The sequence below is a fragment of the Sander vitreus genome, chromosome 7 (genome assembly GCF_031162955.1).
Source record: "Sander vitreus isolate 19-12246 chromosome 7, sanVit1, whole genome shotgun sequence".
NCBI classification, from domain to species: domain Eukaryota; kingdom Metazoa; phylum Chordata; class Actinopteri; order Perciformes; family Percidae; genus Sander; species Sander vitreus.
Genome location: NC_135861.1, coordinates 16,843,359 through 16,868,475, shown reverse-complemented (window position 1 = coordinate 16,868,475; position 25,117 = coordinate 16,843,359). Strand labels below are relative to the sequence as shown.

Genomic DNA, 25,117 nt, shown 5'->3' with positions numbered 1-25,117 from the left:
AAGATTTGGAAATTGAGGAAATATAGACATGAAACAGTACCAACCTGTTCATTTTAACATAAAGGTTTACACTATAATGAATACGAAAGTATACTTTGCTGTGGTAAAGCCTTTCATCTAAGCACATTTCAAAATGACTTGCTAAATCCTTTTAACTAATTCACAGAATAAGTTGTGCTTAACCCTTTAGCCAATTAACATGATTCTACGAAAACGGAAAAATGCAGAAGTAAATGTCTCACTTCTCTCATCATCTCTGATCGGCCTCTGACCAAATCGCGCGCGAGTGCGTAACTGATGCGTCCATATGCCACCATCTCCTTTCTGCTGTTAATAGTGGATGATGTATAATAAGAATATAGCCTAATAATACATCCACGGTATGAGCATGGATGTATAAGGGTATGACCCAAAAATAAACAAGTGAATAAATATTTTCAAGTCGGTATTTTATTATTTTATTTAATAAACATACTAAAACAATATAGAAAGACAGCTTTACACAAATCACTGACTCAAATCACTCTGATATTTGCAAAATAATCGTATTTATTCATTTATATACTAATTCATATTATAGTAAATCGTACAAAAAAGACTGCTCTACAGAAATGGGACATGGTCAACTCATTTTACTGCCACAAACACAAGTAATGTAACAATGAATCAATAGTTGTACGGTAAACTTTATGCCTGTTTTTAATCCAGGAACTGCTTACAATAGTACACTTTGGAGTGTCTGCTATAACCTTTATTTGATGGTTCTAACAACTCACAGGTGTTTTAGGATACTGCATAAATCAGTGAAAAAAGACTCAAGGGTGTATTTCTTTTATAACTTTTATCTTTTAAAGTTTGTTGGATGCTGGATTCATGAAAACTTTACAAAACTACCCAATTTTATGACAGGAACGAAAGTAATCGTTCCTATGTCTCTGTCCCAGTCCGCATTATTAGGTGCGTACAGCATCTGGCTTGAGGAACAGTCTGCTGTGCCAATAGTCTGGGTTGTCAAATGATGTGTTGCTGCCAAGCTCCCCCATGCCAGCACACACCTTGATGTATCCCCCGATCCCTGCACACCTGCCACTGCCCATCTCCTCAGAAACAGCCCCCCCCTTCACTGGGAGGTTCTGGTAGTCTGCCTGCTCCCACCCACTGGGCACCACTCCAAATCTGGTCATCTCCTCATACTCCTCCACCATTTCTCCCCCAGATGTGAGCACATCTGGCCTAGGCATGAGCATACTACTCAAATTCCCCTGAAGTGCAGGTTGTTTATTTGTGTTGTGGTACTTCTCTTCTTCTTCCTCTTCCTCCTCAAGCTCTTTTTTCAACACCTCCGCTATTTGGTCTGTTTCCTTTGCCTCTGCTGAACTCTTTGCAGATGTTTGACTCCCACGTCTGTCCCATGCTGGATGCTCTGCCTCCGCAGAGTCGGATCGCCTGATATCCATGTATTCATACCTTCCTTTCCCTTGGGCTGCCTGTCCTTGGTCATCCGCAGCTCTGATCCCACTATCAGAGTCCCCATTGAGCTGATGTTTCTCTGTGAAGTCTCTCTGTTCTGCAACACTTCCTTCACAATCTTCACCTACTTTTTTACTCCTTACAGCTGAGATCGGTGTCAGACTTTCCACATGTGCTGTGTCCTCTACAGGTAACGAAGCCATGAAGGTTGGTGAGGGTAAAGGTGAGGTTATACGACGAACTGCCACAGAATTGGCCTGTGATAAGACGCTGCTGGTAGCGCAAAGAGGAGCACCAGACTCTTTGCTCATGATTTCATACTCCTGGGAGGCTTTTATCACCACAAGCGACAGATTATTCTTGTGTCTTGAGTGTCTTCGCCCAGAATGAGGGACTCTACGGGCTGTGCGCCATGACAGAATGTGTAGAAGGAAGAAGATCAGGGGAAGAAAGCCTTGATTATTATTTATGCTATTTAATGTACCAATTATTTTCCATACAGTCAAACAAATAAAATGATCAGTCAGCATGCTCCCATCTTAGTGCTAGTAATTTACCTCTCTCTGGAGTAACAGGTGACCCAGCCAGGACATAGCCATAGTGGTCCACCTCCTCCTCTTCCTCTGCTGTCCACACCTTATACGAGGACGGACTTGATGCTGATGAGAGTTTCCTGTGCTGACGGATGGATAGACGGGGAGTTCCCCTCTCGGAGCCAAACCTGGCCCTGTGAAGACTCCCAGTCCGTAAACCTTCCTCATGCAGCTCAGCATCTCTGCCACTCCCCCTGAATTCTAACCCCTCGTGCAGCGTCCGCACTGAGCTCAGTCGAGACCTCTGAAGCCACAGCTGAGACAGAAAGGCAAAGACATGAACTGGTGCAGCAGCTCATAGAATGTATCCTATTGTTTTTTAAACAAAACCAGTAAGACCAGAATGACACATTTAATGTATCTCACTCCCTGAGGTAATGACCCACTGGCAGTGCTATAAGTAATATTGATTTTAATATGGGCTTTGACAAATTGTAGCAATAATGCTATTTAAAGAGAAGCTGTTCAGTGGTACGGCTAAATTTATCCACTGTATCACGTGTGCAATTACAGGGTGGGAATGTGTTTGTTTGCATGCATTTGTGTGAATGTGTAAGTCTGTATCACCTGGCGGATGCTGTCGACAGGGCTGGGGGTCATTGGCAGGTATCCAATGGGTCCGGCCTGTGAGGTACCACTCTACAAATCCGGGAAGGAAAAGTGTTATGTGCTAGTTTCCTTTGCCTCTGATCTAGTCCCAATGGTCCCAAAAGAGTATCAAATCTAAGGTGTATTTTATTACCCTGTAAGAATTAATCCGTGAACGAGACAAACTCCAAGATGGAGAGTGTTGGAGAGGAGGAGTAGTCAAACCATCCTCTAGTCCCTCCTCGTCCTGGTCTTCAAAATCTGTCCCCAGAAGCCCTCGCTCTGATTCTCTTCGATGGATCTCAACTGGGTCAGCTTCTTCCCCTTCCAACTACAGAAATCCATGGAAGTACAAGGTTTAAAGTCTAAGTCAGGGATCTTCAACAGGGGGTCCGGGACCCCTAGGGGATCCTCAGAGTCAGTGCAGGGGGGCCTCCAAATTATTGTTAATTTTGGATAGTTTTTTCAGAAATTAAAAAGTCTTAACATGAATCCAACAACATTATATATATTATAATATATAATATATTATGTTATAAGCAAATATAGTAAATCCCCACTGCTTACTGGCCTAGCTGGTCACTAATTCAATCCACAGATACATTTAATCCTACACTCTAAGAAATATCTATATATTAACAGTTGTATGACTGTATATTTTAACAGAAATTGTCCTTAGTACGTGATTCACAGATGTATTTCTGTTAATTTACACTTCGAATTGCATTATGTGAACTTCATCTCTGCCAAATCAATTTCTGGCAGCCATATTCCATCCATGTACAAAGCGGGATAGAGCTGCACGAATTTGACCTGCATTTCAACGGTAAGTAGTTTTATGGAAAATATTAACAAAGTGACTGTAGCAGTATAGTTTAGCAGTATTAGTTTTGAAATGTTATATTGTCTGTTTTGGTAGCATTCAATTATTAATTTCCGATGGTTAATGCTAATAACGTTAGCTAATATTGAAGTTAGCTAACATGAGCTGGTGTTCACAATGGCATTAGCTAGGTGTGCTATCAGCACTTTGGGATTTGGAGATTAAAAAACGGATTTTTTACCAACTGAGCAGCTTTGTATGAGGTATTTTTTGTAACGTTAGGTCAAATAAGAACCCATTATGCCCCGCTTCAACATTATTTGTGGGTCCTTATTTATAAATTATTTACAGTACATTGTCCATATTTTTAATCCGAGCGGGACTTTCGCGGCACATGAAACATTAACGTTTCCCTCGCTTTGACCCTCCCCCCTCTCCACTGTGTGTTTCTGTCAACCACTGTGTGAACAAGTAAAAGTTTAACGTTAATCTCCTCCAGCTCCGCTTTGTGTAAAAGGTAATTATTTCATGGACATTTAGAAGAATATGATAAGGTTCATTTTGTTGGTATTGTGAGTTTACGTTTCGTTTGGTTGTGGTCAGACAGGCTAACGTTAATGTTAATATATTGCAGCGCGACATTAGTGGTTCATATTGAATTGTCTAGCTAGTAAATCCAACGTTCATTTCGTTAACGCTGTTGCCAGTTCCATGGGGTCTGGCTTGTCTCTGTTTGGCAGTCTCGTGCTTTTATTTTGAAGGCTTTTCCGTTAAAACTGTGTTCGCCAGTGCTAATGTTTTGATAGCGCGTTAAGTCGACAGAGTGAGTTCAGGATAAAGACATTTAGTAACGTTTTGAGAGCAAGTAAAAAAAGAATGTTTTTGGAGATATTTTGTTGACTGAACAGGCTACAGGCTTACATGCATATTTTAACATAGGTGTTGGCTAGTTATTTCTTCTGGAGTGAGTTCTAGGCTAGTTTGTGTGACGTTATAGAAGCTAACGTTAGCTAGCCATATTCCTTAGCTGTCTATCTCCTTTGCCCCAGAAATCATTACTCGTCACGTTACTTTTCTTGACAGGCAGGCACAACTCGGTAAAATATTTGTGTGTAATAATCGCCTTTAACTCATAAAGTATGCTGTCCAAATATGAAGGAAAATATGTTGCAAAATGATAAAAAAAATAACTACAATGACAGCTAAACATTTCGCATTTTGCAACATTTACCTTCATATCCATAGCGCTTAGTTTAGGTTAAGTTAGGTTTGTGTGGCTTTTTGACTTAACTTTTAAAAAAGAGGCAGTATATATAGTAGACATTAGAAAAATTTGAATACAATGACTGTACTTGGAACTAAAATGACTGTTGTACTTGTTTTCAGATTTCTACCAGTGCAAACAGCAGTTAGACGTCTCAGAAGACACCAAAGAAAGCCATGCAGTCTTGCTAGCCTTTACATTTCCTTACTACTGGTACTTTTATGGAATACCATGCTTGTTTTTTTGGAGTTTGCAATTAACTGCTAGTGCAAACAACTTTTGGATGCCACCAATGACATTCTAGAAGCCATGCAGTCTTGCTAGCCTTTACACCGCCTTACTACTGGTACATTAATGGGATACCATGCAATTTTTTTTGCTTGCTCTCACTATGATATTTAATTGTGGTATCTGCGAGTTTAGAAATGCCTCAGTTTCTGACTATGTAAAACATTGTAGAACCCATAGAAACTTTAACAGGGCCATTTTTCCCTGTGGGTTTCCAGACTGCGGAAGAAGCTTTTCCTCTTACAATTTTTTTAATGTGCACACATTTATAAACCATGCCAACAATTATTAGGCTTTTTTAATAGCTTAATATGCAAAAAAAGGTATGTATAAAGGCTTTAGGCCGCCCTACATGTTATTGTAGACCCAGTTTATTATGCAACTTAATTAAATACATTATATGTAGTAGGGGTTCCCTGCTCCATCTCTCTTTCAATTAAGGGGTTCTTGGCTTAAAAAACGTTGAAGATCACTGGTCTAAGTAAACAGCTGTAAGATAAATGACAATGATAGCCTCACCTTGATGACAAGGTATCTAGGTGGGTCTCTCGCCATGCGAGTAAAGTCACTAGCCAGCTCTTTGAAGGTTGGCCTTATATTTTCATCAATCATCCAGCCTAAAGAGAAGAAGTAAAACATTTTAGATTATATCTTTGTGTGCATACTGGTTGCAATGTTTTATCAAACTCACATTTAACCATGACCATGTAGACGTCTATAGTACAGATGTGGGGCTGTGACAGGCGTTCGCCCTTCTCCAGCAGACTCGGCACCTCCTGAGGCTGCACGGATGCATACGGCTCCGCCCCAAATGACATCATCTCCCACACTGTCACCCCTGTCCGGGAAGAGAGAGACGCCACATTTAAAAGCTCCCTGCCAAAAGTAAATTTTTTGGTGAATACTCTATAACACTACAAACACTCACAGCACAAACACGCAGCCTCTTACCATAACTCCAAACATCACTTTGATGTGTATATCTTCGAAACAAGATGCTTTCCAGTGCCATCCATTTTATGGGTGTCTGGATTAAGAGACAAATTGCAGACAAGCCATTGGTTTTGTTTCCAAGAGACAGTGAAAAACTGACTTTACAACTCAAAGTGTTTCTCGAACTGAATCAGTGAGTCATGAGTCATCACAACCTTGGTGTCAGTGTAGACGTATTTCTTGTCGTCAGGATAAAGGAGGTCTGCTACACCGTAATCAGAGATCTGGACCTGGTAGTCGTTCTTCAGCAGGATGTTGCGGGCAGCCAGGTTCCTGTGGACCATGCAGTGCTCCTCCAGGTAGTACATACCCTGAGACACAAACATACATACTTGGTATATACATACTACATACTAACCCTATACCCTATATATTCTGAGAGTTTATAACATTTGGTTGCTCAAACAATTCTGTAATTCATGCTGCACTCACTTTAGCAATCTGCACACACCAGTTGAGCAGGCGCTGGGGGTCCAGGCTGTTCTTATGGTGCCTGATGTGCTCCAGTAAGGAGCCCTGCGGACTAAGCTGGGTCACCAGTTGCAGACTGGGACCTGGGCAAATGCCCAGCAGCCTAACGATGTAAGGATGGTCCAGGCTGCCCATGGACAGCATATGCTACACAGAAAGCAAATTGAAAAAAACACTGTTTACATTTTTGACAATTATATGATACCTTTATTGTTCTTTGGTGTTTTTTGTATGAAATGTTATACGTATGTCACATTAATTGCTATTTCTGTGATGTTATAACTTCTTTCAAGAGTGTAAGGAGCTCTGATTCTCACATCGGTGATCTCAGTGAAGGTCTGTCGGCCAGAGGTATCCTGAATGGTCTTAATGGCCACAGGGATCTTCACTGTCTCTCCCTCCGGAGTCCAAAACCCCTTAAACACAATTACATGAGCAGCAGCAGTCACATCAGTTCACATGTCTCACACTAAAACTATAATAGCACATAAATCAGTGAATAATTAGTGCATGTGCAAAAAGACAAAGAGGTTAATAAATACCTTGTGAACTGTGCCAAAAACTCCCAAGCCAAGGGCTTTGATTTTTTTCAACTCAGAGGTCCTAAGGATGCGGGCATGAACCTTGGTTCCTTTCTCTCCGGGGCCGAGTAGCTCAAAGCTCTGCCAAATAAACAAGAATAATTCCCAGAGGATTTTTATCTCTCTTTGAAAACAAATGCATGTAGCAGTCAAAGCAAAGCAAAGCAAAGGCAGCTCACGAGGTTAGATGGTCTCTAAAGTCTTACCTCTCCGCTCTCCAGGTACCTCCTCATGGCTCTCTTGCGGCGGATGGCCAGGCCTCGTTGGTACAGCACGCCCAAGAAAAACAACACTAGGCAGAAAATCAAGCCAGCCGGGACACCTAAAGCTATGCCTGTGATCTGACCACTGAAGAGTGAAGCAGAGAGAGATGCTAATGTGGGCATACAAGGTGGAAATATCAGAAACAGAAACTAAATATTCACATTCATAAATCACGCTAACAAAAGCAAAACAGTGCAGGAAGTGGTGGCTAAGAAATATTGCTCGGGAACAAATAATGTTCAACAGGATAATATTTTATTTGTTAAATCATTAGCCATTTGCTATAGTGTCATGTGTGGCATCTGTTACCTGACATCTGCATTACCTTTTTAGTTTTTACATTAGTTTTGTGTATGAATTCTATAGGATATAATGACTTCTCAGTAATGATGTCATAGATCACAGGCATGAGCACACTAGCTGACAGCACTCAAATGAGATATGTGAATTACATATGCAAAGGATAGCAATGTTAAAAAGGTTTTGCATAGTTTTATATAACTGTATAATGAAATATTAGGAAAAACAGAAAGAAGCATAGGATTGCAGAGATTGAGTTTATCACCCTGCTCTGTTGGCAGAGAAGATGGAAGAGACGGAGACAGAGGAAAAAAGGGTAATTTAGGGTCTTAATATGATCTGTATGTCTTTGTTTTTTTTTTTTTAAATACTTTCATGTCCAGTTTTAGTTTCTATTTTCAGTATCATAATAACAGGTCTGACTAAATTGGCACCATGAGTTGTGGATAGATCACACAGATTGACTGCAGTGCAGTGTTTCATATTCACCAGCAGGGGGAAACACTCACCTGCTAACTGCCAGCCTGGCTGCCTCTAAACAATCATTTAATCCTGGGCCTGAGCATCTGTAACAGATAAACACATCATTGATTTGATAATTGTTACACATCTACAGATGAACACGTGAAAATACACACTTATACTTTGAGTCCAGTCTCACCCCTGTGTGCAGTTGTGGTGACATGGCTCACAGTGACTTTCCCTGTTGGGGTATTTAAAGATCAGTCCCCTTAGTCCATCGTTCACCCCAGCTGGACAAGAGGACATGCAGTAAGGACCATCTCGAAGGTTGGCACATGCCACACACTTGTCTGCACCCTACCAAAGAAAGAGAGGAAGGCAGAAAAATATGGGAGACATTAAAACAGAGAAAGATTATATAAAACTATCATGCATTCAAACCTGCAATGAACAAAGACAGTGCAAGAAACTGCCTTTGTGTAGATTACAACACTGAATACATGATTAAGACCATTAGCTATTGCATATGAGTTTTTAATATAATGGGCAAGGAGTGGCAGAGAGCCAATACACAATTTCCTCAATGTAGAAAGCAGTGACTTTGTCAGCATTTTGTTGAGATTTGTTGCAGATTTGGGCAGAAGTGCATCAAAGGTTTCAAGTTGTTTGAGAGATACAAATCAAATTTATTTTAATGGATGGTCAGCATTGCAATGTTCTTCTAATGCAGGGCAAACAATACATTGTGTCTAGACAGCATTAATATTACTGTATCAAGGGTGTACGTTTGGGTTCAGGGGTGGGGAGACACAGTAAAACAAACTGAAACTGTAAAAAAAAAGGAGGGTGGGGGGGATATGATTTTGAGGGTGTTTGAGGTTGACATGACCTCCTATCCCCAGTGGAAATTACACCCTAGTACTGTAGACTGTGAAATCTGACTACATTAAAACACAAAACCAACAACACAAATATGTAGTTAGACATATTTTAATAGGTTTTGTTGAGTCATGCCCCCCCCCCCCAAAAAAAAATATTCTGAGTGTGTAAATGCAAGCGTGAATTCATACAAAGACTCTGTGCCACAGTTTACTATCAAAGAAAGTGATTACCAGTCCAGTACAGCTGGCTTTCCCACTCTGAGGCTTACACTCTGGATGACAGGCAACACACTCGCCATCAGGTCCTGCAAATTCCCTTGGAGATCTGGGGACCCAATATTTAAAAAAATATATAGTGAGATAAAATGAATAAATTCGACACCAATAAGAATATCAACATATACTGTACATGTATCTACTTACCCAGTGTGAAAATTACAGCTGCCCACACATGTGCCATCTCGACTGTAGTTTCTACAGGAGAGACACTGGTTGGGCCCCGGGCCCCAGCAACCTGAGTCTGAACAAAGCGTGTCACACACATGGCCCTCTGCAACTGCACACACAACAATGTGAGAAAAACATCAGGAAACTGAAGGAGAAGATGATGTATAATAGTACAATATATTAATATATCGATTGATAAAAGTGTATAGTATAGTTTGTTTGGATCAAAGAATAACAAAAGATAACATGTTTCATTTGGATCATTGACAGGTTTTTTCTGTCTTGCCTTACCACACTCTGCCAGCGGCCTGTTGTTGTTGAGGTTGTTGACTCGAATTCTGCGGTCCCTAAACAGCTGTGCCCATTTTACAGAGTGGTGGTAACAGAGGTTGGCATTCTGACTGATGTACACACTGCCGTCACTGATCTCCCGGAGAGAGCGCAGACCCAGTGAGGTAAGAGTGTGGATGTGCATCACCATCAGAGAAAAACGCCTTTGGTTGGAGGGTTGGAGGATGGAGGAGGACACAGACAAAAAGAAAACAGAAAAAAAATTATGTTTTAGTTCTAAACCAAATGGCATGCTGCAGTTGGGGGACTGCGTTATGGGGATCACACACACACACACACAAAATCCATACCTTTTCACAGCTGTGAAGCACAGAGAAAGAGAGAAAGAAGAGGGAGGTTAGAAGGTGTTAGCACATGGAAACACGGGCTCATCATGACGTGTTAACACAGAAAGCAACTTAGAGCAGACAGGATGGTATAGAGTGTGTGAGAGAGCAGTGATGACACATGGTTATGTAACACTTAACATGTAATACAGATAAATGTGAGTTCATGCGGAAACACAAGAATCAGAACCAGCCTAAGGCATAAAGCAGGTTTAATATAAGTTTAATATTACATCACAGTGGCTTTAGTACCGTTTTAATATCTGTTCTTTCCATATGAAAAAATATTTGTTTCATCAGGTTAATTTATTGTTTTTTATTGATTTAATTTTCGGGTACATCACTAACAAACATGCATATCAGTGTTTGTATACAAGCCTTACTTGTAGAGCGACCTCCCTTGAATGGTGGTGAGACTCGAGAAAACAGACAGATCATTCAGTTCTTTGGGCCACGACTGGATGTTTAGGATATCTGACAAACACAGTTTTGATTGTTTAAGACCATTAATAGCATATTGCATAATACTGGAATGACAATTTTCAAGATTATTAATAAGATGGATAAATGCATTAGGCGTAGAGAACAAGAGCACACACTCTGCCGTTGTGTATCTAAGACTTATTTCTCTTTACTGCATTTATTTATAAACAGCTGTATTATCATGTGGCTGAATGTAACTGTAACTGTCTGAGCAGTCTAAATTCTTTTTAAATTATACTAAAATGAATTGAAAACAATTGTCACCAGGAAGGTAGGACATTTAAATTGAAAACCAACTTGCATGCTTTGATTTTTTTTAATTATTATATAGTATTTATAATTTCAAGTTAAATCTGCTATAACATGCAAAACTATAACCAAGCATAATGATCCATTATTAGTTCATACAAACCTGTTATTTCTCTGACGGTGTGGAACACTTCCAGCTTTTTGGCATCCAGGGGCGGTATATTTTTGAAGTCATCTCTATGAAGAAGAAAAACACACAATATGAACATGCTGACTGTACAACACTGCACTTTGAGATCCTTCAGGCAGGGCAGACAATTACCCAAGAATCCCTGTGACCAGGAAGTGAAGGCTGCCCTGGATCTTGGTGCAGTTGATGAAGCTGTCGATGTTGCTGGAGTCCACCGTCTGTCTGTGTTCAGCACCGGTGCCTTCACACACTAAAGGGATGACCAAACGCCATCATTAGCTTTGATGACAAATAAGCACAGTGTAAGTAGAAAGTATTTCTTAAGTGTCCACCTTTGGGGCAGAGTCCACTGCAGAGCTCACACTGCCTCTGGCCTTCTCTCTCCACCTCTGTCTTGTCTGGAGGACAAACGCTCACACAGGAGCTACCGTCCACCACAAAATGGGCTACGAAGAGAAAAAAAGACACTGTTGATAAACTTCAGGATAGAGAGAAGAATCATTGGCAATGTTTAAGGATAAGTACAGAAACACTCAAACGAACACAGGCCACTCACTGGGACACTGGGAGACACAGATGGATCCGTACTGATATTTGGCGTTAGGGTTGGTCTCCATTTGAAATGTCTGCTTGTTATAGATCAAAGTTTGGGGACACTGGGGTACACAGGCTCCAGAGTCGTTGAAATGTCGACATGCCTACACAGGTATACAGAAACACGCACACACAGACAATACATTTAACGAATTGAGATATCCATTTAAAAACACTGACATCCGTGACATTGTACTTGCTATATCATCAGAATGTCAGCATTGTATTTGTGAGCATGTTAGCATACTAAAAGTTAGCATTTAGCTCAAATCAAAAGAGCGTGCATAGTTTCTAATTGTATAAAATCCACCTGTATAATGTTCTTAAAAACTTTGACTTTCAAGTATGTATATTACAACAGAATTGAATGTGATTGGAAGCATAGAATTGAAAATTAGGAAGCTCAGTATTTTTTTCATACAGGATGATTTCGTTCCAGTTTGGGGGGAAAAAAGGCTTCTTTTTAGCCTCCTTTGTTACATATAAAACACCTACAGTATAGTGTCTGCAAAGACTGCCTTTCTCTTCATTTTATCAAAGATGGAACACTTACAAAACAATCCACGTCCAGAGGGCCTTTACATCCCGCTGCACACTCTATGTGACAGCAGTCCCTGGGGCTCGTCCCAAAACAGCGGCCATTACACTGTGGCGCGCACACCGTCTTAGTCACTGAGACACACAGGACAGATGGGTTGAACAGAGGTCAACAATGTGCGTGTGTGTGTGTGTGTGTGTGTGTGTGTGTGTGTTTGTTGTGTCTTTGTGTGTGCCTCTCTCTCTGTGTCTCTGTGTATTTCTGTCTATGAAGAGAGATTCAGGAAGAGAAAGAAGGAGGAGAAAGAGAGAAAATCAGGGAAACAGAACAATTGGACACTCACAGATCTGACATTGGTCCTTATTTGGCCCCCAGCAGTATTGTCCACAAGATTTGTGGCATGGGCCTGAGAGAGAAAGACATGCAGCACTTATAAAAAAGAGACAATCTAGAGATAATTTGGGGATATTTTAATTAGGACTATCCCAACACCGACCTCTCTCTCCATTGTACTGGATGTCAATTGGAGCATTGTTGTCCCTGATGATGTCTTGCCAGAAGATCCAGGGACCATAACTCAGGTACTTGTTGTTGATAATCTGCACTCCTCCCTCCAGAATATCTGTGAATGGTGAGAAACAATGCAAAGAGAGAGAGAGAGAGAAGACAGGATATCTTTGGCAGATGTTACTGTAACACTTCAGATTGCAACCCACAAATGACATATGTAAATATTGTGTATTGAAGAGTATGAAGACAAAACAAGATTACAAGTTACACTAAACTATATATTTATTTGTATGATTTGGAGAAAATATTGCTTTGCTCAAGTCTATCATTGTGCCTGGTTCACTCATTCTGTAGCAGTATTAACTGCATATTTAGCAGCTCTTTATTACATTTTTTGAGAGGCAGTAAATCCACCATTTTGTTTTGTTTGTCACAAATCTTATTTTGAGATACTGGGGGGAGAATATTACAGGTGTTTTAAGGAAAATGCTCCAATGCTTTGGAGATTCAGTAATGTTATCAGTAACACCTGTGTTTTTCCTGCTGTGACGAGTCAAAATACCTGCTGTGAAAAAGGTCTCTTAGACAGACATTGGATAACCTGCTATTTAAGGATGCCAGAGATTTTGGGAATGGAGGAGGGGAACTGATTCCTCGCACTCACTCACTGCCATAAATCCCTACCTCTATTTTTTATAGCCTTTAAGAAGACATCAAGAAATAGCTGACAATGAGTATCCATTGAGACTGAGTTTCTCTAAATGTTTCCAATATTTTGTCCTGCCACACTTTCAAAGAATGAGTAACTGTCACATCTGTCTTGTTCTGCCCATAAAATGGCACATTTTTTGTTTCTTTCCACAACAACTTACTTAGAAGAACAGCACGTCCTGCAATTTTTGTGTGATGCTATTGAGTTAAATGCCTTTTGTTCTCACTGTTTTAAATGCCTCAGATCTCAGAGAAGCACATTGTACACCTTGCATATAGGACACATTTTTTGTCCATGCTTCTGTTTTATCGGTTAACCTTCTTTACCTGTCAGATTTGCGAGCCCCAGCTGCCGCAGGCCATTGGAGCCGTCTTTGGGGTAGTTTATTAAGACAGAGAGAGCGAAGCGTCTCTCATAAAGGCTGTTTCCTCTGATAACCCGTAGTTGTCCCAGAGGAATCTCCTGAAAGTGGTTCATTGCAATGAGGACGTAGCCAGTCACCTCGCGGATGGTCTGTAGGGAAAAGAGGAGTACACTTCTACACATTGTGCATACAAATCAGGTGAAAGACAAGGGAGAGAGGAAGGTGAATGTTTTTACCTTGATGAAGGATAAATCCCATTTACTCTCAATCTGAGTAATCTCCAAGTTTCCCATGATGATCTCACAGCCATCATACCGCTCCTTGATCAGGTTGTACTGAATCTCCTGAGACCCAGTGGAGCTCAGTCCATTCTGCGTACCAAGACACACCACTGACATGTACAGGGAAAAGAGACGCATATTAATAAGTTTGACGAAAACGGGACACTCGAAGGGTGGATCAGGGACTGGTGAAGAGAGTTGTGGGTCAATGTATCACTTTTATTTACTATAGGCTACTACGTACATGTTTAAGGACCATGCCAGTGGTTTTGCATATTTAGCCTATTTACAACAGACACATGTACTTTACATAACAGCTAACTAATTTGCAAACTGGGTGTGTTTTTCCTGTCTGGTTTCTGTTCATTTCTGTAACGCTTGAAAATCAATTAGCAAACTTCTTTGTGTTGCGCAATTCACCACAGTGAACATCAAGCCTGTATTATGTATTCTGTCAGTTACATTATCACTGTAACATAATGCACTGCATCTACTAGCTCCTCACTTTCCTGTCTATCTACACCTGTCCTATCAAATAAAGGCAAAAAGCCCAAATCTTAGAGTGTCTGTCTGCTAATTTATTTTGATACCATAAAGAAATGAATGGAAACCAATGGCAGCTTGGAATGGTAAGAAAAAAATAGCCATGCAGTTGAAAAGTTAGTATAAAATATGCAAAACACGAGTCCTTTAAAGGTGAACAAATGGTAAATATTTGAGTGTTGGGGGTATTTTGTTTCTGCAGTATTTATGGGCTTGGTGAGTCTTCCTGATACTATGTGTGCTGCTATGTTGGCTGGAGAGTTTGATGTGAAGCACAGTAAAACAGGCAGGCTGTAACCCTGGTACATGGAGCAGTCCAGGCCCGGGGCTGATGGAGTGGAGGTCGAGGGAGAGGGGCTTTTCTCAGACAAAGTTCCTCATTGTGATAAAGCTATAAATGTGGACAGTGTGTCCCAATGACTGAAGAGTGATGCAGTGACAGACAGTGCTTCTGTGTGTGTGTGTGTGTGTTTGTGTTTGTGTGTGTGTGTGTGTGTACGTACGTATGTAGCCTATGTGTGTGTGTCAGAGGGATCTGCGTTGCTGAGATCATACCAACAGACAATGAGCTGTGTGTGAGTAAGACTTTCTGGCAGAGGGAAGGGAAATTTCGGGGAACATGCACACCATCTCGTACTGACCAACAAAAACTGTGGTGTTGGCCCTTTATGTGCAAAGATGAGGCACCTGCAACCGTCAACACAAGTCACATTTCCTGTCTTCATTGGGAACATACCCAGGTATAAACCAGAATCTCCCAGCTACACTTAAGTAAAGTGGATCCCCTCCATAAACAAACTTTAAGCCTTGTTGTGTGTGTGTTTTATGGAAAATTGCACGTTGACAGATGACTGTAGCGTAACCCATATCTTCATGCAGTCCTTTATGCCTCTTGAGTAAACATAGAATAGAAGTGGAATGCAGAGCTTATATGAGAGAGATGCATGATCCTTCTGACTATAAGGGAAAATAAAAACTCACATGCATGCACAAAACACATGCACAACCACACCTGCATAATCCAAACAACTAAATTACCTTTTGATAAGAAAATTTGTGACAAAAACAATCATCTGCAGATTGCATACATCAACATCAACAGAACTAGTTGTCTGGACACAGGACTCAGTAGCTTTTTACAACTGGGGTCATGCAGGCTATTTTGTCTGCACCAGGGCATTAATGTTGCTGCCAGTCATTACTAGCAGTTTATAAAATGTTGATATATTGCTGCATTAAGGGATTAAAGGAAAGAAGAAAAACGGGTCAACAGTTTATAAGATGTAACCATCTTAACAACCGACAAGTCTATTTGGCACCCATGTTAATTATTCCATGATATTATATTATATTATATTGTATTGTATTGTATTGTATTATATTATAAATATATATATAACATATAGTTGCATACCATGTTAGAAGCTGTGACCTTTCAAGGCAGACAAATGCTGAAGAGTACCAGCTAAGCCAGGTAGAAGCAGAAAACAAAAACGACTCAGTTGCTGATTTAAGTCTCTTATTATGAAATGAATTATCAAAACAGGCTAAGGTTTCTGATATGGATTTATAAATCCCCCTACCTTCATGGGTTTGGGATGATGCTGTTTGTAGCCTCCATGATAATGTCCCACACAGTAATATGACTCCCCACTGGATCATGTCGATGTCGAATATATTTTGTGATTATATGTTATCATATCGCACAGGTTTAGGTAGTTCTCCGAGGAGCCAATGTTGGATGTATACAAAATAAAATATTCAGGTTCCACGCTTTATCTCTGGAAGACGAGAGGAAAAGAAAATCCAGTATCATGTAAGTGAAGGAGAAATGCAACTCCTTTAAAACTTAGCACAAAACATCAGCAGTAAGAGCAGATAAATCGCGCCAATTGCAAAACTGAAAACAACGAACAAGTGGCAGTTTATGTTGACGCTGGGTTTCCCCTCCCAGAGACGGACATGATTGGCCAGGAGCCCGATTTATTCACCAATCAGAGACTGGTCCGTCTATTATAGTATATTTACAAGCTACTGCCTCATTTGTTGCACTGAGCATCCAAATGGGTAAAATTCTGTTAGATGGAGAATAGATACAAAACAAAATACATCACAACAAACACATTAGATATACTGTATATACATAGAAAAGATAAAGCTGAATAACATATCAGTGTTACCTTCATGCCAAGTTGACTGCCTTTGTGTATAAATTAATACCTATATGCAGTTTCTAATATGGCGACCAAATGCTTATAATTTAAACCTTTTGCATGTGCATTAGTGTGAACACTATACCCTATATGTCCCTTTATGTGCAGTTATTTTGGTTTCATGTTGTCAGCTGCTGCATGTGGAAGCAGTGCTGTGGTCTCCCAGTCAGCAACCCAGTGCTGTGAGTGGCTGCACTGTTTTCCCTGTAAAGAGCAGTATTGTCCCCAAAGCCCTGTCAACTGGTTAATCACCTCTTTGATGCGTATGGAGCAGCCTGTCACAATGGGGCACATTGTCAGATGGTCAAGTGACTTCTGAACCCAAAACAAGAACATGCTTAATTTGAGAAAATGGCCTCAGATCAGGCGAGATTCCTGAACATGAAGATACGACTCAATAATTAATGGATATCAGTAAGTGCTTCTGACACACATGTACTGTTAATCTAATTGTGTATGAGAAAGAGATAGCTCAACAGTTGCTGTTTGTTTGGAAGTATCCCCATGTGGGATTTTAAATAACAGCGAGACAACTCAATCATCATTATTTCTTTAAAGATAATTTTTTGGGGCATTTTGGCCTTTTATTGATAGGACAGTTGTAGACAGGAAAGGGGAAGACGTGCAACAAAAGGCTGCAGGTCGGAATCAAACCCTGCACCGCTGCGGTAAGGACTGAGCCTTAGTACATGGGGTGCACGCTCAACCAGGTGAGCTACCAGTGCGCCCCTTATTATTATCTATTTTCAATGGAAATGCGGTTGTAGTGTTGATCTTTTAATATTTCGGATATGTGCACCAATCCACTAAATAAAAAAATACAACATGTAAAAATTAAAGCCATTTTTGTTTGTGTAACATGGTTTAAGTACACATGAATTATCTATGCATTAGCCTGTACTATAAAGTTGAACTCCTAACTGTCTTCCACCATAAGTTTTCTATCCAGCAGGAGGAGACAGAGTCTGAGGATTGGTGCTCAGATATCAGAGCTGCTGCAGGGCCTGTACAAAGTTGACTCTCACCCAGTGTTTGCACTTACATGGTTTTTTTTATTCTTTGACCCATACTTTTTAGTACAAACTATTCTAATAAAATGATCAGCTGAGATTTGTCCACTTGCCTATTGAATGACTAAAACGTTACAGAGCAACATTACCCAAGAAATTTCAGAACAGCAGTCAGTGTGAATTTATCACTTTTGCTCAGTAAATCAGTAGGCTATACAGTGCAAATATTACAGTGGGAATTAAACCAAAAAATGTTTGGTGATTATTTTCACATTCTCAAGAAAAGTGGCTTCAATAAAGGTCCATGGTTTCTGCAGTCTGGCAGTTTCTGCAGTCTGGCAGTTTCACGTCACCACCGTGGTGTCAACCTCAGTGTCAGCCCTGGTGGCCCTGTCCCTTCCAAAGCGAGCTGTGGGGGTGACTGCTGTGGCCTTTTGCAGTTGCCACTCCCTTCAGAGATTGATGAATTGATTGTGGGGCTGCTGCCAGTGTGTCTGTGCCCTGGGTGAAGGCGTCCCGGTTACGGGTGGGAATCCCAGCTATGGCATCCGCCCTGGGGCTACTATTGTGGCCGTCCTGCAGGGGGCCCTGGGGGCTGGTGGCCCCGGGAGCAGCTCTGACCCACATACTGCTGTCACACCCCTGGAGACACAGCGGCAATCTACCATACATGGACCTCTGATTGGCCCAGACAAAATTACTCTCTGTGAAGTGCTGCAATTCCACAGGGAAACTACCTGATTGTGCCAAACTTCTCTTGATGGCAGCAGTTAGGAAAGGCCAAAAGAGAAAGACGACAAAGATCCATGTTCTCCCCACCTATTTGACTTGCTCTCTCCCAGCCCGGCTCCCCCAGTACATTTTCAATAACCAAGCTTGAAAGTGCTGTTAATTAATCTGGCTTTAATCTTAGTTGGCAACTGGTACGATGAACATTTCAAATTTAACCTGAAGTCAGAATCTTGACAAAATCTTGACTGCTAACATAAATCACTAGATTCTGGGGTTTTCAATTAGGAAGGAGTGGATGTAATTGTAAGAATGTTTCACTAAATAGGTTTTAAACAAAAAGTTCTCCTATGTCAGACACAAATTATTTGTTTTAGTATTAAAACGTGTTGAGAGGATCTATGAATTGTGTTTGATTGGGGGGAAAGGCTGAGATATAAACAAATAAACACCATCTTATATAAGGTATCCACTGAGGAGCTAAATCATAACCAAAGTGTGTATGATAACAAGGAAAAAAATGAGTAAGGCAAGCAAATCTGTTTCGGTCTTTTTATTGATTGATCGACGTAGTGCCAGGAATCATTAAATCATTCAACACTTGTGCACCAGTTTGTGTTGTTTTTATTTCCTCCTCTTGATAATATTCCACTAACTAAATAAATCCATTAATTTATCAGTTGGAATGTTATGCAGTCTTGCTTTTCAACATTTTTCTAGTTAAAATCTGCCAATAGTCATTGAAAGAAGGATGTTTAGCCACAACAGTACTGTCAGTGCATCAGTGTTACAGATAGGTGAGATACTCAAATGCTGGACATTCCAACATACAAACCTGTTATCAAAGAGAAATAAACTACTGGCAATACAAGGCCACAAAAACAATTTTCACACCAAACTGAACGTAATAGAGGGCACATCACACACACAAGCTGCTGTCAGTTATACATATCTGCCAACACACTGACCCCAATATCTACAGGTGTATCACCAACACTTTCTATTTGACCGTGAATACCATAGTATACTTTTCTTGTTACATAAACATATATACAGTTGCGCTGACATAGAAAAGCATGCTTTTGCATATTGGAAGGTTGTTCGGTAAACTTTACACTAAATCCATAACATTTATCAGTACAGCATTGTTCCAGCAGCAGTAATTTAGACTAACAAATATAGTCTGAGGAAACAGGCTATTATAATTCACTTTTATTACAGATCTTGTACAGTATTAACATGCCTTATGATGCAGTATTATCATCCTCTCTCCTATATATATTTTTTAATTATGTGATTTGTGTGAACACTCAAAAAGACAACTGTCTGATCTAGATAGCAAATAAAAAAAAAACAACACTAAAATCAACAATTGCCTTTCGGTCCAAAATAAATAAATACTCCATTGAAAAATACAAGAAAAAAACAGACATTACATTTTGTACAACAATTATGCATCTAGAGTTATTTTGTGCAACATAATACAGAGATACGGTCAACACAAGAAACACATATAATGTCACGCCAATTAGGTATGAATAAATCAGGATGACAAGCAATGATATTCTTTTGACGGATGTAGTGCAGCTGCTCGCACAAACTGACTTGAAAAATAAACTTTCGAAAACCATGTAAGCTCTCTGATATTGCCAATCTCATGCTCTGCTGAATCACTCTCCACAGGCCAATGGCAGCATTTTCTTCTCTGCCACAGAGCTGGTACAGTGTGCCTGTTTTGTCATCTGTATTAGTTCAGCTATCACACCTTGCTGCTGGCAGACAAATAATTGTAACCTTTATTGAGCCAAGCAAGTCGACTAAGAACAAATACAAAAAATGTATTTACAGCAGCGGCTTGCAGTAGTTCACAGCTCTTACAAGCCCATGAGCCAGTACTGGGATCGTCTCCATCTCCATGCAGATTGGGCTTCTTTTTTCACTAGCTGCCTTAGCAGTAAATGCACATTGCAATAAGGGGAGAGAAACCATATAATGCACTTAGAAGATAAAACCAATAAACAAACAAATACAAAATATAAATAAATAAATATATAAATATATAATGAATAATAAAGACATCTGCATAAAATCTAAAATAACATAAATTTCTTCCAGCACAAATTGAGCTCTTAAGCGCATAATTTGGTGGTAAAAGATAAATATGGACAGAAAATGACAACTTTACATTTATCAGAGCCTGTATGGTACGGTTTTCAAACAATGTGATATTATTCTGAGATAGTACTCTCAGAATAATATATACTATTATGACATTCTTTATAATTTACATTAACTGTAAAGTATCTGAGGGAAGGTTGCTCTGCCATCTCGACAGTCTACATCATCACGTTTTCTGAACAAATTAAAAGGGGATTGAGGTCAAAGGTCAAAGAGACTGCAAAGTAGGGGAAATACATATGCCTTTACAGTTACATTATACTATTACATCCCGATATTTATGTATTCAGTGTGTAGAATGTAAGTCATTTAGGTCAACTTCAACACCATTTGTTTGTAAATATTTAAAAACGCTCACCACAGATCCAAACAAAATAAATTAATCAAAATGAAACAAATATTTTGGGGAGGAGAAAGCCATTGAGAGTCACTCCTCTGGGAGTTTTTTAGCACTGCCTCTCCATGTAAACACAATGGATCAAATATAACCACTACCTGGAGCTGGCACCCAGGCTCTTCCCCACTCTACTGACCGGACTCTTCACTTTTTGTTCTTCAGCTGATTGGCCAGCCAGTCCAGACCCTCGTAGAGACCGTCTCCACTGGTGGCGCAGGTGGCCTGAATGTACCAGTTGCGGTGGCGTAGAGAGTGCAGGCCCAGCTTATCTGTGATCTCTGCAGCATTCATGGCATTGGGCAGGTCCTGAACAAAATCACATCAGGTGTGTCAATCAGGAGGCCTCAGTTGGTGGAAAAGTGAAAAAAACAGGGAATACATAGGAGGAGACACAAGTAAGCCTATACCTGTTTGTTGGCAAAGACTAGAAGGACAGCATCCCGCAGCTCGTCCTCAGCCAGCATCCTCATCAATTCCTCACGAGCTTCGTTCACCCGCTCACGGTCATTGCTGTCGACCACAAAGATCAACCCTGCAGGGTGAGATACATGTCTTTTTAAGGGTTAATCAAAACAAAACCATCGGCTCTACTATCCCTGAGTCCCTATTCCTCCCACTGTTTAACAATATGCTGACATCATACTGTTAAAAAAACATATTGCTAAACCAAATGTATTCATTGCAGAGGCTTTCAACATGACTAAGATGATAATAATTCGAAACAGTTGGAGGCTGTTTGCAAATGACCTCTTTTAAAACATTAGTCAGATATGCCCTCAGGTGCTGGGGGCGAGCGTGTGCTGCAGGATCTGCCACAGGACGGAGCGACCCTGTTAACTCCAACAAGGCCAGCTAGTGATCATCTAAGAGGCTGCTGGTCTGGCTCACCCTGGGTGTTCTGGAAGTAGTGCCTCCACAGGGGACGGATCTTGTCCTGGCCACCCACGTCCCACACAGTGAAGCTGATGTTCTTGTACTCCACCGTCTCTACATTAAAACCTGAATAAAAAAACAAATCAAAATGAGTTACACAAGCTGAAACAACTCAGTAGCAGGTGTTTTACATATCCGCTGTCTCACGCACCGATTGTGGGAATGGTGGTGACGATCTCCCCCAGCTTCAACTTGTAGAGGATGGTGGTTTTCCCAGCAGCGTCCAGCCCCACCATGAGAATCCTCATCTCCTTCTTGCCTATCAGGCTCTTCAAAAGGTTGCCAAAAATGTTCCCCATGATGTATGGCGACTCTCACCTCAACTGCAACAGAACTGTTACACAGGGAACTGAAGAGAGCACTTTCCATATCTAGCAACAAAGCAGCCAAAACAAACTGTGTGAAGCATAGAAAGTCAAAAACCACACAAAGAAATCATGCGGTGAGACACAGTAGCTCTTCGAAAGCAACTCTCAACATTACCACCTCGTTAGGGTTAGGGTTTGAAGCCACCTCACAGGAAAGCCAGTAAAAGTATACTTCACACCTTGGCAGGCGGCTGACCTGACTTAAAGGCTGTTGCTTTACACTGTACACAGCTTTCAGGTGAAACCGGCCTCCATATTGGATCTCTGTTATGTGGATCAGCTTTCATGTGGTGCAGAGTAACAACCTTTATGCTGTTTGATGGCAATTGAATAAATGCCAGTGTAACAATCGATTCGTATTATATTAAATGACACATAACCTCAGGTTGTGAGATAAGGCCTATGGTGCACACAGACTATAGCTTTAAGGTGAGAGGCTTTATCCCTGACCATTGGACATATTATAATGTGAACTTTTCATATTTTTGCACAAAACCGACAGCCTTAAAACAGTTATATTGTACATACTTGTTATTGTAATACTTCTATTTTATATTCATGTTCTTGACTGTTGCAGTACTTAACACTATTGTTTATTCCGTTTTCATATGTTTATTGTATGCACCAAGTGAAAAATTCCTATGGCAATAAATATCATTCTGATTCTGATTGAATTTGACTTTTCTGTCTTGGTATGGCCCTTTTAACAGGCCAACACTGCTGTCAACTTGTGCTAACATAATACCTAAGGGGCATTCTTTCTTTGCTAATTTAGGTATATTCCAAAATTAGTACAACAATTCCATCCACAGCCTACTGTGAGGCAGTTGGAGCATCCCCCTTTTGCTCTAGAAAGCCTTTATTTTTGACGATGCGCTTGTAACTGATGCTTTCACTGACTAGATACGTGTCCATTCATTAATATCACGCTGTAGCTGCTAGCATAGCCTGTTACATCTGCAGTGGCCGCACATCCATCGTACATCTGTCATAACGCGAGGGGAAGACGGCTGATGCTGCAGTCCAAGCAGGCGATGCATTTTAATGAGCCAAATTACGTATATAGCGTGAAACGATAATTATTCGGGCGTAGTTAAGATAGCGTCAATATTAGCTAGCTAGCTAACGTCTTCAGTATTTGAAAATGTTTTTATCCGGGTCAAATTGTGTGCTGTAATCCCCCTCGTACAAGTCACGACAAGCGCAGCAGTCGGCCTGATATCGTCGATTAACGGTATTTCATTTACCAAGAAGCGTTAGTAGGCGTTAAAACAGCGACACATTCGCTGCGGGCACCTTTATTACTTGCATACATCTTTGAGCATTTGCCACCATTTGTAACTCATTCACACTTACCCCTCAACGGCACGGCAGGCAGGCAGGCTACCAGCTGGATTCAGGCAGAGGACTGGATGATAGTCTCGCGATGAGCAATGGTTGTAAACCTGTGTATTCTCGCGATAGTTGACTGTCACCTCTCACGTTTGCCATCCCCGATGACTTGTTCAAAGCCAGCAGCACTGCTGGAGGGCAACTAATAATTGTAATTTAATTGTCTCTTTATAAAACATGAATACTCGTATGTAACATCAGCATCGAGCTTGATAGCCTACTGAACCTGCTTTTTATTTTAATTTTAGATCAAATAGTGTCCAGCTTTTATTCAACACAACACAATATTATTTCTGACAAATAGACATTGCATGTGTTTAAATGTTATTTCTGTGCTGTTACAACATGAAACCAACAGTTGAACCAATATAAAATGTAACAGAGCGTCTGCAGGCCAACATGCTTAAATAAATAAAACAGGAATCATCTTAATGAATAAGTAAATGGCAACTGTAATAGGATGCCAAGTGATACTTCCTGTGTGACAGATAATGGAGGTGACAGGAGGAAACAAAACATAGACTGAATCAATATTATAGCAGGTTACTAACCTCAAGTACAGATTGTGTATGTATGTGTTTTCCTGTACATTTATGGGGTTTTACAGGTGGCAATACATGTAGGAGTTAGGAAGGAACCTCCCTCCAGGTGTGGGTTTAACCCATCAACCATAACAAAACAACCCCATTGTGATTAAATGACATGCCTGAGACCAGTCCCACAGACATAGGTGAATCCAATGTTTGTCTCCCACTTCCTCTCTGTTGTGTGTCAGTCAGTGGTCCAGTGATAGATGTGTTTATCAACTCAGTGGTGAAGGCTGAGGAATAAAGAGGGGAGCAGATGTTTGCAGCTGCAGACCAGATTATGGGGTGGAGTGGATGTTCGGGGAGCCTGCCGAGTTTGTGTGCACAGGGAGCTTCTAGAGGGTTACAGGGGGGTTACGGCGGGCTCGGGTGGTGGCAGGAGAGGTGGGGTGGGGAGCTATGACTTAAAGGAGCCTTTCCTCTGAAGTGTCTGCCAGCATGCACCCCAGCAAACACAATCACAAGTCTCGTTGGTTCTGCTAGCTGAACTAATGAGGGCCTATGCGTTGAGGGCAGGGGCTTTGATGTTCTGGGTAGCTGGCTCCTTGTGTTTTCTCTCCCGCTCTCCTTCGTTGCCTGTCCCACATCAAAAATGAAAGGGGAGTTGAGAAGCAGATGTTTTGAGGCATGAATTTATACAGAGTACACTTTATTCACCCCCATCTCCACACCCCCATTTGTCCTTTGCTTCTGCATCTCCGCTGTACGTACAGCAAGGATCTATCTCCCTATCTTTATATCCAA

The 25,117-nt window shown here is 40.8% G+C and overlaps 2 protein-coding genes and 1 long non-coding RNA gene across 6 annotated transcripts; 1 reads left to right on the top strand and 2 right to left on the bottom strand.

Moving 5' to 3' along the window:
• Positions 1-501: 501 nt before the first annotated feature.
• Positions 502-16,396, bottom strand: erbb3b (erb-b2 receptor tyrosine kinase 3b). Its single transcript, XM_078255011.1, has 28 exons — positions 16,150-16,396; positions 13,979-14,133; positions 13,705-13,891; positions 12,653-12,778; positions 12,500-12,562; positions 12,172-12,290; positions 11,581-11,722; positions 11,357-11,470; positions 11,157-11,274; positions 10,998-11,071; positions 10,486-10,576; positions 9,717-9,919; positions 9,402-9,534; positions 9,210-9,303; positions 8,297-8,454; positions 8,145-8,201; positions 7,278-7,419; positions 7,033-7,152; positions 6,808-6,906; positions 6,452-6,637; positions 6,175-6,330; positions 5,978-6,053; positions 5,718-5,864; positions 5,546-5,643; positions 2,806-2,982; positions 2,631-2,702; positions 2,028-2,319; positions 502-1,873 (listed from the first exon to the last, which is right to left on the bottom strand). The coding sequence occupies exons 1-28, from the start codon at positions 16,226-16,228 to the stop codon at positions 954-956; spliced, it is 4,398 nt and encodes a 1,465-aa protein (XP_078111137.1). The 5' UTR covers positions 16,229-16,396; the 3' UTR covers positions 502-953.
• Positions 9,796-11,722, top strand: LOC144520895 (uncharacterized). Its single transcript, XR_013502260.1, has 2 exons — positions 9,796-9,880; positions 11,032-11,722. It is a non-coding gene; the product is annotated as an uncharacterized LOC144520895 (long non-coding RNA).
• Positions 16,397-19,069: 2,673 nt separating the features above from the next.
• Positions 19,070-23,820, bottom strand: arf3a (ADP-ribosylation factor 3a). 4 transcript variants are annotated; one of them, XM_078255009.1, is made up of 5 exons: positions 22,178-23,744; positions 21,982-22,092; positions 21,501-21,625; positions 21,192-21,399; positions 19,070-20,461 (listed from the first exon to the last, which is right to left on the bottom strand). In XM_078255009.1, exons 1-4 carry the CDS (start codon positions 22,323-22,325, stop codon positions 21,238-21,240), a joined length of 546 nt encoding a protein of 181 aa, XP_078111135.1. In that variant the 5' UTR covers positions 22,326-23,744; the 3' UTR covers positions 19,070-20,461; positions 21,192-21,237. The 4 variants fall into 4 exon arrangements, with proteins under 4 accessions (XP_078111135.1, XP_078111136.1, XP_078111134.1 ...); XM_078255010.1 differs by having other exon boundaries at positions 21,230-21,399; XM_078255008.1 differs by lacking the exon at positions 19,070-20,461 and adding an exon at positions 23,751-23,820 and having other exon boundaries at positions 20,783-21,399; positions 22,178-22,349.
• Positions 23,821-25,117: the final 1,297 nt, after the last annotated feature.